A 14,244-nucleotide genomic window follows, 5' to 3' on the forward strand; every position below is an offset into this window, starting at 1 on the left:
CTATAATCATGTAGTTAGGAGGAGCTTTTGGCTGTCCAAGTCTCTCAGTATAACTTAAATTCATCATGAGCTAAGCCACTATGAGTTAAGGTCAAAGTGTTTGGAGGACTGATCTTCAGGTGCAACCCCTGAACTGCCTTCCTCATAGTTCGAATTCGAGCTGTTTACCGGGTAAGGTTCACCGCCGGAACTGCTACCCTCAGGCTTGGGATTTGGGTTGTTTACTTGGTAAGGTCCTCTAGCAATGACCCTGGCAACAATTCAAAGCACAACTTAAAGACTCATCTCATAGTTGATGATGATTAATAGAAACCAATTTCACTCTATAAAATTGCTAATTTATAGAGGGATAAAAAAATAATTTAATTATTTAACCCAAAAATAAATATGGTAAATACAAATCTAATTCCTAAAAGTTACCTTTCTTTTCTCTTCTCAAGGAATTTTTACAAGTGAAGCTCTCCTTGGATACCTCATATCTACTTACACAGAAGTTGAAATCCATATTAGTGTATCAACACAGAGAACATGATTGAGAAAAATAAAGGTGTTTTTGGTTTGTATTCTCATTTTCAGTTTTCATTTTTAGCATTTCTTGAAGGAAAAAGAGAAAAACAGAAGGTGTAAATAGAAAATTTTGAAAATAAAAACGCGAATCAAACAAAGAGCTCAAGCTATGGGAGGTAACTGATCATTCTCAGATTCGACGGAAAATAAACCTACTTTTTGCTTCTTCTTTATTTCCAATTATCATATTTGCTAAAGAACAAAAATCGCAGAAATTAAAATTTTCCACACACCTCTAATATTTGACTTAAATAGATTAATATATATATATATTAAATAGATGTATATAAACAAATAAACACACAACCCTAGCATGTTCAGTCCACTTACCCATTCCCACTAGCAACGACGCACACCCTCAACAGTCACCCCTAAACCCCTCATTCTTGACCTGTTCTCTCCGGCCTGCCGTCACTTCAGCGTTGTTCTTCTTTGCTGGCTAGGTTCTCTAACTTCTGAGTGCTCTGCTCCGCCTGCTTCTGCTCTAACGCCTCCTTTTAGCGCCTCTGCTCTGCTGCCTCCTCGACTCCGCTGGTATGCTCCACCTCTCCGCCTCTGCTTCCCCCTCCTCTTATTCTCGCTGTTCGTTAAATGCTAATGTTGCTTCTGCTATAAGTGAAATTCTACTATCACTGTGTTACTTTGCAGATGGTTGATCAAATTAGGCTAGCCTTTTAATTTTATTTAAGGCTGCTATGTTCAATTTTACTGATGATATATCCTAATGCATAGGTCTTTTCAAACTACTGCATTCTGTCTTTCTGCTAAACCCTAAACCTTAGCCTAGTTTAATTTTTTTCTCGGCGAAGAAGAGAAAACATTCTCAACCTCCGAATCAGAATCTCTGATACACTCTGCATACGTAGATTATGGCTCCGGCAACTGCAACAAAGAAGAAAGTTTCGAAGAAGCAGAGCAATGCAAAGCCACCAAAAGAAGCCATGAAAAAGAAGAGCAAGCTTTTAACCCCCAAGCATGATTCCAGTGCTTCAGAATCCGAATATGAAGAAGAAGAGATTCTGCAGCAGCCACAGAATAAAGATGAAGCACCTGGTGACTTTGACGTCAATTCGGGTTCTGAATCGGAGCTATCTTCCGATGGTGATGGTGATGATCCCTTAGTTGATGATTTCCTCCAAGGATCTGATGACGAAGCCGAAGGTGCTAGTTTATTTGCGTGTGCATTTTTTGTTGTTTATGTCTTGTTTTTAAACTTTTTTTTCCTTTTGGTTTCTTGTTTGTTATTTGTTTGTTGTTTGTTATGCAGAGAAAGACTCCGCTTCTGATTCAGGTTCGGGTTTGGATGTTGACTCGGATGACTATGACATTGAAGAGAAGTCGAGAATCATTGATGAGGAAAGGAAGAAGGAAGAAGAAGATGCCGAGGCTGAAATGCAACTCAACATCAAAGAGGAGTCTGATGAGTTTAGATTACCAACCCAAGAGGTTGGTTTGTTGGTTTCTTTATTATTATTATTTGAAATTTTATTGATCCCTTGGCAGTTATGCTTAGCTTTCTAAATTAATTGGTGGTAGTTCTGGTAAAAGTAGTTATTTTAGTTCTTTGGTACTTTTAGGAACTTGAGGAGGAGAATCTATGTCCGCCTGATCTTTCCAATCTACAGAGGAGGATTAAAGAGAGTGAGTTGACTTCCATTGGACTATGCTTGACTGTCTTCATGATTCATTCAATGCGCTACCTTGTTTGGTTAGTGTTGTGATTGTGTTGGATGTTTGTTTTCCTAGTTGTTCGTGTTCTTTCAAATTTTAAGGCCTTGAAGCAAGAAGGGTCAACGAGGAAGGATTATGTTGAACAGCTTAAGAAAGATATATGTTCATACTATGGCTACAATGAGTTTCTAATTGGTGCTTTAGTGGAGGTTGGGATGAATTTCTATATTATTCTTAGACAATACTGCTGCATTTGTGAAGGGTTAGCATGAGAAATTATAATTTTGTTTTTCTCAGATGTTTCCCGCTGTTGAACTTATGGAACTAATTGAAGCCTTTGAAAAGCCCAGGCCCATTTGTCTGAGGACTAATACTTTGAAGGTAACATATTCACTCTCAATGTTCTATGTTTAAATGTTATTATTGATTGCGTTTATGTATTTTTTGTGCTCCTCTGTACAATCAGACGCGCAGACGGGATTTGGCAGATGTTTTAATAAATAGAGGAGTAAATCTAGATCCTTTAAGCAAGTGGTCAAAGGTATGAATTCTTGTTTTAATTTATGACTTAATGTTTCTCGTACTCCTCTTTTGGTGAAGAAAATACAAGTAACAATTTAAATTTATGACAGGTTGGACTTGTTGTGTATGATTCTCAAGTACCAATTGGTGCCACTCCGGAGTATATGGCTGGTTTCTACATGGTGCGTAGTTTTCCTATTACCATTTTCCCTTTTTGCGTTTAGTTTACTATTGCATGATGTGCATACTTAGGTCAAGTTATTAAATTGTTTGCAGCTTCAAAGTGCAAGCTCCTTTCTACCTGTGATGGCCTTAGCTCCTCAAGAGAAGGAAAGGGTTGTTGATATGGCGTAAGTAATAATTATTGGTGTACACATTATATAAAATCTTTGTATGAAAAATGTTAGTAGGGTACTATATTGACAACTTACATTAATTCTGAAACTTGTGCAAATGTTTCAACCACATGTTCTTAGACAAATAGAGCTGAAATGAAAGACATGGTTTATTTCCGATTTGTATATTCATTGTTTTACCTTTATTTGTTATAACATAAAATTCCAAAGCGGAAATTGCATTGATGTGATTGTTGTGCAAATATACACATGATGAACATCTATCTCCAAGTACAGAAATACATATGTTAGCTCAAATTTTCACTCTATTTACATTATGTCACAGACAAAATGGAGGAAACAAAAAAAAATTTGGTAATGCCATACATTTCTAAATTTTAAACTGTACGATTGAAAGCATATCTGTGTTGCAATGATATATCTTTGCCTCAATTGTTGACTTTGTTTTGGATCCTCATTGTTGTTATCACTGAGTATGAAGAATTGAAGATGACACTTATCTGTTGTTATGGTCCTATAGCTATATTCTGTCTTTAGAATGAGCAACTAGGACCAGGAAAATTCTTATGGATGCCTTAGAATTGCTATGTGCCACTTTTAATAGCTAAATTACAAGATTGAGTGCTTTACCTATAGCTATATTTATACATATTGATTTACACATTTTTCCAATTGAATAATCAGCTACTAGGAAAAACAAACCTGTCAAAGTTCAATAATCAAATCTGTAATAGATGAATAATCGAGCTTGTTTATAGTAGTATAATATTTTTTTATGAGATGCCAAATACATGTTTCTATATGCAGTGGCTGATTAGTGGTGAACATGTAGCATGATTGTATTTTCAAATAGATTCTTGAAAAATGATATACTTGAAAGCCTGAATATAAGCACTTCTTGATTTCAATAGCGATGCATAACCCACTTTGCTTGCAATACTTATGTCATAATTCTGAAGCTAGTTTATGCTCTATGCAGGGCTGCACCTGGAGGTAAAACGACTTATGTCGCTGCTCTTATGAAGAATACAGGTGTCTATTAAAATTCATGAATCTTTTTTGTAGTTTCCTAATTCCTGTGCATTTTGGGCTGTGTAATTTTTATTTTTTGCATTAAACAAGTAACTTGTTTCTTCATGTATTGGTATTTTCTCTATGTGTATTAAACCTGGTTGGGATGATCTGACTATTTGCAATATTAAGTAATGACCAAGAAAGAGGAACCATATATTTTTATAAAATTTAAAGTGGTTGAGTTGCTTATGCTCCATTAAGGCTGCTATTTGCCGGCTCATTAAGCATTAGAGAACTTACTGCATCGATAATGAACTTCCCTAACAAGTTGACACTAAACATCATGAGGTGTTAATTTGTTGAATGTTTATGCATGTATGTATGCTCTTTCCGTTGTTTTTGAGTTGGTATCCCCTAGTTTGTTTTATCTAGTAATTTGAATAACTGAATAAAATTGACCATGCTTTGTATTATGTTAGATCCTCTAATTTCTGGTTTCAAATTATTTTTTGGTCATAATATATTTTTTTATTACAGGAATTGTTTTTGCAAATGAAATGAAGGTACCGCGGCTTAAGTCACTTACTGCAAACTTGCACCGAATGGGTGTGTCAAACACTGTAGTCTGCAATTACGATGGAAGAGAGGTTAGCATCTTCTCTCTGATCAATTATTGTTTATAATTTCTTACCAAAAGATTTTGAAGTTTGATGTCTTCACTGCTACTAAATTGTCTTGTTTGGTTTTGCATTTTTTTTTTACTGCATCTGGCTTGTGTGATGGCATGCATAATTTAGTATTTTGGAAAATATTGTATGGCTATGGAGTTTTGTTCAATATAAAGCAATACGTACTTTCTGTTATAGTTGTTGCTGTTCATTTTCCTTTTATTGTAGATGTCTGTCTTGATCAAACTCTTCCAAAGAGGAGAATGAATGATTTCATGTATAATCATCATATCAACCATGCATGCTAACATCTATTCTGCATTTCTATTGTTTATTTCAGCTTCCAAAGGTGTTGGGTGTCAATGCTGTTGACAGAGTATTATTGGATGCTCCTTGCAGTGGAACTGGGGTAAGAAGCTGGGGATTTATTTGTGATTTCTTTGTGTGCTTCTCTTTTTTCCTCTAGAAACTAGAAATGGAATTGGAATATTTTCTGCCGACAGGTTATATCCAAGGATGAATCAGTTAAAACCTCCAAAAGCTTGGAAGACATACAGAAATGCGCGCATCTGCAGAAGGTAACTTTTCTTCTTTACCCCTTTCCCCTTCTTCGTCTTCCTCTTTTTCAGAGGGAAAGGGATGAAAAGAAGGTTTTGAAGAATAAAATGGAGGTTTAATTATTCTGTTAGTCCTTGTAGTTTCACCAAATTTTCAATTAGATCCCTATACTTTTTTTCTTTTCAATTGAGTCCCTCAACTATTTTTTTTCAATTAGGTCTCCCTTGACAGCAAACGTTAAAAAACATTAAGAAAGAATAAATTTACTATTATACCTATCCTTTACACTTTGAATCTCTCATACTCAGTAGAGATCTAATCAAGGATCTAACCAATTCTGTTATTTCCAAAATGTGAACCTTATTTTTCTAGAATTTTCAAAGATGAATTATTCATTGTTTTATCAGAGTGTGACTGAGATAGCAATTGCTGAGAGATTGTTTGTAACAGGTGCTTTTGATGAATTAAAGCTTTGCTTCAGTTATAGTTGTCAACAATAATTAGCTCAGAACAAAAACAACAACAATCCGCCCATGTTAACAACAATAAACAATCCAAAAAATTAGCTCAAAAAACAATTAACTCAGAAAAACAAGAATCAACAATCAAGAAAAAACAACAATTAGCTCACAAAATTAAAACTGAAGAAGCAGTGGAGGGATGGAGGTTTATCGGCGGTGAGGAGGAGTGAGCTTGGAGATAGAGAGAGCTTGAACAGAGAGAGATGTCGAGGAGAGGACGAACATCAATGACGCAGGAAGAGAACTGCGACGCAGCGCCGGCAAAAAAATAACTAGTGCGAGCGGCAGGGAGGGAGAAGTCCGCAACAGATCTGAGGCGTGCCGATGAGAGTCAAAAGTGAATGAAACTGATTAGTCAATGTATGGCATGCTAATATGGGTGAGGGTGGGTTTAGGGTTTTCTAAAAGAGGAACGATGAAGAGGGTCAAGGACCTTCAACAGGTGATGACGGCACCCACGGTTTGTCTCCGTGGGCGACGACAGCACCCTCTACCCGAGGAGAAGAGTTTGGCAATGAGTTTGAAGCGGGATGGTGGCTGGGTTCGTCGATGAGTTCAGTGCACAAAGTGACAATGGAGGGAGTGAAGGAAATGACTTTTGTCTGAGTGTGAGAACGGTGAGAAGGAGGCTAATTTTGTCTCTATGAAGAAAGAAGGGGAGAGACAATTAAGGATTAAGAAAAAATTAGGGTATCTTCAATTTCAGAACGGAATATTCTGTTAAATCAAATGTTTTTGTCTCAGTAGGGATTTAATTAAAAATAAATAAATGGTTCAGGGACCCAATTGAAAGGAAAAAAAGTAGAGTTAATTGAAAAATTTGACAAAATTATAGGGACTAATAGAGTAATTAAACCTAAGATGGACTTCACATTACACCTCAAAATTCAGAACACACAAATACCCCCTAAAGATTTTTTTTGTTATAGAGATTCATGAATTGTGAATAGTGCGAGAGAAATGGTCTATCCCACATTCTCATTACATCAATAACTAATGTTTTTAACAGTCTTCCTTTTTCTTCACTTTTCTACTTAATTTTGGATTGAAAGATTCAGATGGTGCATGTGTCAAACTGTGATCACTATGAATGATTACTTCTCCCCTATACTTTGAAGTTGATTTTTGTCTTTTGGATAGAAATAGTTGAAATTAAATGAAATAGACTGGCACTATTAAACTTACAGCGTCAAATATTTCTTCATTTTTGGTCACTATAAGTAATTCTACACATTGTAATATTATACTTTTTTAATCATTATTGAATAGATTCCTTTGTTTTTTAGGAACTCATTCTTGCTGCCATTGATATGGTGGATGCTAATTCAAAATCTGGGGATACATTGTTTATTCCACTTGTTCGATCATGGTTGCCGAGGTTAGTTTTTCATTTGCAAATAGTAACTTTCTGTGCTAGTGTTTCCTGTTCTATATATCTCTGAAAGTTCTCTTGGTAAATCTTCAGAATGAAGCAGTTATTGACTATGCACTCAAGAAGAGGGATGTTAAGCTGGTTCCCTGTGGACTTGACTTTGGGCGCCCAGGGTAATGATTATGTTCCTTATCTCTGTAGGTTTGACTATAAAAAATTGTGTTTTGTGACCTTCGCTTTCCATCAGATTCATAAGATTCAGGGAGCAACGGTTTCACCCTTCTTTAGAAAAGACAAGGCGGTTCTATCCTCATGTACACAATATGGATGGGTTCTTTGTTGCAAAGGTATATAGGTTGTTGCTATCTTTAGAAATTGCTTTAAAGTCCATTTACACATCCAACAAATTGTATTTGTACAAATCTTTCTGCCATAAAATTGTCGGACATTTTGGTGTTACAAAATTGCAGAAAGTTTATAGATTGATGATATCCTTGGCACATTATACAATATGTTGACAAATTGTGAGGAGTTCTTACTATTAATAAAAATTGTTGATTATTTATGCTTGTTTAATTTGATTGGTGAATATTTTGATTGATACTTAAATGCTTGTTTATGTTTTTTCTAGAATCAGTTGACCATGGAACTTATTGAGTTGAACATTTTTAAAATAATATTTGTACTTTAATTTTAAACTTTACCTATGGGAGTGTGGAGCTGCTGTTGTTAAAATGTACAATTCTTTTTCTCACCTTACTTCATTTCCAACCATTTGTTGTGCTAAATTAAGATTAAAAATTAGATACAGACATGCATTTATTCCCTTGAGCTTTGTTATGTCGTGTGTTTTTTATTTTCTCTAAATATGCGTCTTGCAGTTGAAAAAAATGAGCAGCAAAAAGCCAGGTTCAAAACCATCAGAACCATCTGAAGAGGAGGAAGAACAATCCAAGCTTGAGAAGGAAGAAGTGGAGGATGAGAAGCCGAGTAATGATGTTAGAGAAAATGGCAAAGAATCTTATGAATCTAAATCCAAAAAGACAAAGAAAAGGAAGTTTCCATCTAAACCAATTAACGGCATAAAAGAAAATGGGAAAGTAACTTCTGGATCTGGACCGATAAAGAGGCAGAAAAGGAAATTTCCGTCTAAGGAGGAAATTTCAAATTCAAGGTTAAAAGTTTTCTCCATGCTTGATTTCTCTCTTTTCCTTCCATATCAATCTTACTAATATAGCTGTATCTTGAATATAAATGTGACACTTTAGTAATATGATTGTCTTCCGCTGGAATCCTAAGCTTTTGGTGATGCCTGCAGGGAGGAGAAGAGACGTGCGTTGAGAGAAAACAAGCGCAAAACCGGTAAGCGACAGAGCCAAAAATGAGGAATGACCATTGGCATCAAACTGACTCACACTTAATGAAATGGAAGAGCTGTAGTGATTGCCTGCTACAAAAAGTTTGTCCTGGAATCAGTTCTATGCGGTAATCACACAGCGCAATTTTGTTTGGTTTTAGTTATTTAAGGTAGCATCTAAACATAGCTAGAAACCAGAAAAGAAATGTGTACCTTTTTGAATTAATCATGAGATTTGATTCTAAATACTGTCATCATATCCATTGTACTGTGCTAGTTATCCTTTTTAAGACACTAGCCAAATGTTATAATATTGATAATGTTTTCATAGTTATACCTTTAATGGTTATTGGCGATCAAGTATTTTGTTGTTAGTGTTCCCCTTGGTGGGGTGTGTCAGGAACTTTCTCAAAATTAGGATTTATTTGATGTATAGAGAAGAAAGAATTGATTTGATTTAGAAATTTCATGAATTTGTTTAATTGTTCTATTTGTTTAGAATCATTTTTTCCACAACATATGCTTAAGTTTCTCAACTTACTCTACTTTTTCTCTTATTTAAATTTGTCGTGATGAAATAAAAAAATTTCACCAATTAAAAAACTCTAACCCTATTATTTAGTCTTCTCTATTCACCTCCAAAACTCCCACAGCATCATAGGCTGTTCTCTTCCACAGTCTCAACTCTCTCTAGTTTTCATTTAATGTTAAAGGCTATATCTTATTTTTTTTTAGAATGGAAATTGTATTCTAAGATTTTATTTTATGGACTATAATTTACTATGTTGTATTTGTGGATTTATAATCTTGGATAAGATATGTTTGTGTGTTTGTAATAGTATTTTTTAGTTTGTTTTTTATTTTTTGATATTTTTTATTATAATTTTCATATGAATGTTAAACATAAGGGGATGGGAAATGAGGCCCACGGAAAATACGGGAAACGCGGAAAATGGGATGGGGACAATTATTCTCCCACGACGGGAATTGGGACGGGGATGGGGATTAATTCTGGGGCAGGGACGGGAAGCAGGGAGACATCCTCCGTCCCGCCCCACCCTGTCTGTCCCGCCCCACCCTGTCCAATTGACATCCCTATTTATTAATTTTCTCTTAAATCGCTTTTATTTTCTATTTTCTTTATTATTAAAAAATAATATTTCCAAGAAGACTTAATGGTAACACCTAAACATATTATCTCTTAAACTCAAATCACAGTGTACCACTATACCATATTAGCCAAACATCATTCTAATTGTATAACTAACTAATAAATATAGATAAATTTTATCGTGTGATTTTCTACCAAAAAAAAAAAATTAAAGATAATGCAATTAAGAAGTATTTCCTGAAAATAACATGCGAATATGAATTCCAAACTCAAATAAGACACATAATAGACTAACTGCTAAACTGTGTAGTCGATCACACCATAACAAGAACTTTGAAATCTGAGTCTTCACAATTAAGCTCATGAAAGAAAGGATCCTTGAGAAGCTGAGCAGCAGAAGGTCTTGCCCTTGGCTTAGCAATGCACCTCTCAATGAATGCCTTAACTTGTGCATCCTTAATCTTGTTCAGTGACTGAGGCCTCACACCTGAACACACTTTCTTGTACACCTTCACAACATTGTCACACTCACTATATGGAATCTCTATTGTCACCATTTCTAACACACACATCCCAAATGAGTATATGTCCACCATTTCCGTGTACTTCTCCTCGTATAACTCCGGCGCCATGAATTCCGGCGTCCCAAGTACCGAATGCGCCGAGTGGCTCCTCCCCACAATTGTTGCCAACCCCAAGTCACCAATCTTAACCTGGTTGGTCCATTTTAGTGAATAATACTAATTTTGAATTCATATTAAAATTTTTACACTATAATTTTCTATCTCTTAAAAAAATATTAAAATAATGAATTTGGATCCTCTAAATTTTAAATTTGTATTTTAGAGGATAAAGTGTGATCTTCTACCGTTGAATGTTTTCTCTTTTATATTTATTCTTGGTCTCACAGATAAAATAAATGGTGAGAAATTACACTTTACTCTCTCTAAAGGAAAATTCAAACTTTAGAGAATCCAAATTCTAAAATAATATCTAAAAGAGAGACTATTGATTAGACTTGCGACTTGACATGACAATAGTGTCAATCAAAACCTCAGTAGTAATATTTTTTATGTACACATGGCGTTTTCGAATAACATACCTGGCCAGTATTTCCATTGACAAAGACATTACTGCAGTTGAGGTCTCTATGGATGATGCAAGGATGATGAGTATGCAAATAATTCAAACCTTCAAGAATCTGCTTAGACCATTTCTTGAGAGCCTTCAAGGAAACATGTTTGTGCCTCCTCCTGTATTCCCTCAGATTTCCACTGCTACATACCTCAGTGATGAAATTGAGTGTGTTGTTCATGTCATCCTCCCAGAAGGCGAAAAGCGAAATGATGTGTTCATTGGAAATGCTTTTGAGCAATGTGACTTCAGAGTAAAGCCTATCCACCATGGAAGGATCATCATCACTCAAGTTCCCAAGCTTCACTTGGTTCCAAGCCACTTCTGTTCCCTCTTCTTTATCAAATGCTCTGTACACAATCTTGGAAGCACCATTTATTCCTAGTGTCTCACTGTATCTGCCATATCTTCCAGTTGGATCAACTTCAACAAATGGTTCTTTGTCTGAGGGACCACTGTTTATAATTGGCATCTACCACCAAAACATATTATGGATCAAAATTAGAACTAATAACATCCATAAAGAAAGAGGAAGTATAGGGAGCCAATGGAGTATATATACAATATGTACAATGGGGATATAGGGATGTTCGATTCAATAGAATATCAGATGTTTATTATTTCTGGTACTCCGGATGGTTATTTTGGATAGTATGAGTATATTGTGTTTGAGAAATTAGTAGTATTTTATCCTGAATGTTTATTTTTTAATTCATATTGGACCAAGTAAATAGTCTATTGTACACATTGTACAAATACTCTATTAGCTCCTAGCGAGATTCATAAGGAAATAAAAATGTTATATATGCAAATATTTTTGTATAAATATACGAGTAGTTAATTTGGCAACTGATTTTTAGTGTGTCCTAGCATGATTGTAAAAAAATAATATAGTATAAGAAATTGACAAGAGAATGAGACTAATATGATTTAAGTATGTACCAAAATAGAAATTACTATTTTAATGATAATTAAGAAAATAATTTAATGATAGCGTGGAAATAAAAAATGATCTGTAATATCAAATGGAATTAAGATAAAATCATTACATGATGTGTCTGGATATTATACTATTCAAATAAAATTTTAATATATTCTAACAAAAACATTGTTGAAACAAATTTAAGTGATATGCTAACTAATTATGGTTTAAATGACATAATTTTTTTATACTCGCTTATGAGATTGCGAGTTCGAGTCTTCCCATTTATAATTAAAAAAAAATTAAGTGGTATTGTATAAATATATGTTTTGATATGCTTTTAATATCTTCCCCATCATGATAAATATCCTAAAACGATACTTGCATTCATACTTCATGAACATTAACAATAAATCGTTCTCGGTAATACTAGAAAAAAAATCCGTCCAAACTTATTTATTATAATATACATTAAATAAAGTAAAAAATAATAAATTTTAGCGATTTTTGACTAAAAAATTTTGTTTTTCGAAATTTTTTGTATAGAATATAATGCAGAATAAAACAAGATAATGATCTTTACCGGGAGGAGAAAACAATTGCTTCCTCTGAAGAAACAGAGAAGCCTAAGAAGCCGCTACTGAATCATGAGACACAAATCAAGGAATAAGGGGCAACTATATATCTATAGAAATCAAGAGGGTGGGTTAAAATAGTAATTTACTTAGATTCGAAAGTTTAACGGTTTTATAAAGGGTGGTTATCAGTTGTCACACTCAATATTTATTGTTACACTTTTTGTAGCTTTGGTTTTGATATTTTCACAATGTCCTTAGAAAAAGTTGTTTCAAAAATCAAATTTGTTATCAATGAAAAAAGTATTGTTCACAATAATCTTTAAAAGATTGTGTCAATTTGATAACTGAATAATTCAACGTCCCCATTTAGTTTTTAAAAAGTATTAATACGAGTCAAATTAGTATTTCTGTTAATTTATGTATCACTATTAATTATGATATGTGATATTTAAGATTAATTTTTTTGGTTATGGCATTGAGAGGAGAGAAGATAGAGACATGAGTTGAAAAGTGAGTTTCACACAAATATTGAATAGAAGTAAATCAGACAGTCTCATTTACATGTTTCAAACCTTTAAAATTCATTGAATTGAAATTGGAGGATTCAATTTCAGTACCTTAACTTAAATGATTTTTACATTTAAAATTAACACTCCAACAACTTACAACATAAAAAAACATCACTATAAATTTAATATAAAAAATAAAAAATAAACCTTTAACGGTCACATATTAATAAAAAATTAAGAGAATAACACTTCTTTTAAAATCACTAAACCCATAATCATATACAAATTAAAGTGTGAATTACAGTAAGTCACTACGATTTACGGTTTATGAAAATAAACAAGGAAGAGTCATTGCAATTTAATTGAAATGGAAGAAAATATTATCAATATTATCAATTACACCTAGCCATATTTCCATGGTTTGCCATGGCATATTACACCCCATTTCTTCACTACTCAAACAAACGGATTAGCAGGAAACTAGTCAGCAAATAAGTTCGGTTCAAGACAAAAATATTATCAATATTATCAATTAAATTGTGATTCAATTAAATTGATAATATTCATCATGTTATTGGTTAACCGTCAAATTATTTGACGGTTAACCAATAACATGATGAATATTATCATTTTAATTGAATCACAATAAAATATGATGAATATTATCCATATCAAGTTTTATCAATAAAATTAAACATCAATAAGTATGTAATTGAAAAATGTTTATGTATAGAGTAAAGACCCAATTTAACTTTATTCTATTTTTGTAAAAGACAAAGGCTTCCTTATAAAAGGAAATATTTTGGCTCTAACATTATTATTTTGATACGATATGAATTCTCGTTAAATAAATCCTCAGATAGTAACGAAAATTAATTTTTTAAGAGTTTTATTTATAACAGAGGGATCTTAACTCTCACAAAAATTCATTCAAATAATTACTATCACTATTTTTTTATCGTTATTATAACTTTTATTTCTACTATTTCTATTGTACAATACTATTATTATCTGACCTTCTTTATTGTTATTACTAACAACAACAATACTAACATCATCAACATTATCATTCTTTTCTCATTTTTATGTGATGCTATATTTCTTCTTTAAAAGATTTTTATACTATAATTATTTTTTCTTCTTATATCATCATTTCTAACAATGGTGTTTCTCCATTTGACCACTAGCGATCAAAATTTTTTACAAAAATAATAAACTTATTAATAATTTTTTAGGTTTAAAATCCCACTGAATATAAATAAAACACTTCAAAATTAATTTATATTACTATTTGATAGATTTTTTTATGAAGACTTCATAATATCTCAAAATAATAATGTTAGAGGTTGAAGTTTCTTTTTTTTTTTTAAGAAAACACGTTGTC

At 33.2% G+C, this 14,244-nt stretch overlaps 1 protein-coding gene and 1 pseudogene across 1 annotated transcript; one reads left to right on the plus strand and one right to left on the minus strand.

The window, feature by feature from the left end:
• The first annotated feature begins 439 nt into the window (after positions 1 to 439).
• LOC112790745 (26S rRNA (cytosine-C(5))-methyltransferase NOP2B-like) lies at positions 440 to 8,980 on the plus strand (annotated as a pseudogene).
• Positions 8,981 to 9,841: 861 nt separating this feature from the next.
• LOC112788926 (probable serine/threonine-protein kinase WNK11) lies at positions 9,842 to 12,706 on the minus strand. Its single transcript, XM_025830990.2, has 3 exons — positions 12,357 to 12,706; positions 10,820 to 11,323; positions 9,842 to 10,430 (listed from the first exon to the last, which is right to left on the minus strand). The coding sequence occupies exons 2-3, from the start codon at positions 11,321 to 11,323 to the stop codon at positions 10,032 to 10,034; spliced, it is 903 nt and encodes a 300-aa protein (XP_025686775.1). The 5' UTR covers positions 12,357 to 12,706; the 3' UTR covers positions 9,842 to 10,031.
• Positions 12,707 to 14,244: the final 1,538 nt, after the last annotated feature.

The sequence above is a fragment of the Arachis hypogaea genome, chromosome 1 (assembly GCF_003086295.3).
Source record: "Arachis hypogaea cultivar Tifrunner chromosome 1, arahy.Tifrunner.gnm2.J5K5, whole genome shotgun sequence".
In the NCBI taxonomy this organism is placed as follows: domain Eukaryota; kingdom Viridiplantae; phylum Streptophyta; class Magnoliopsida; order Fabales; family Fabaceae; genus Arachis; species Arachis hypogaea.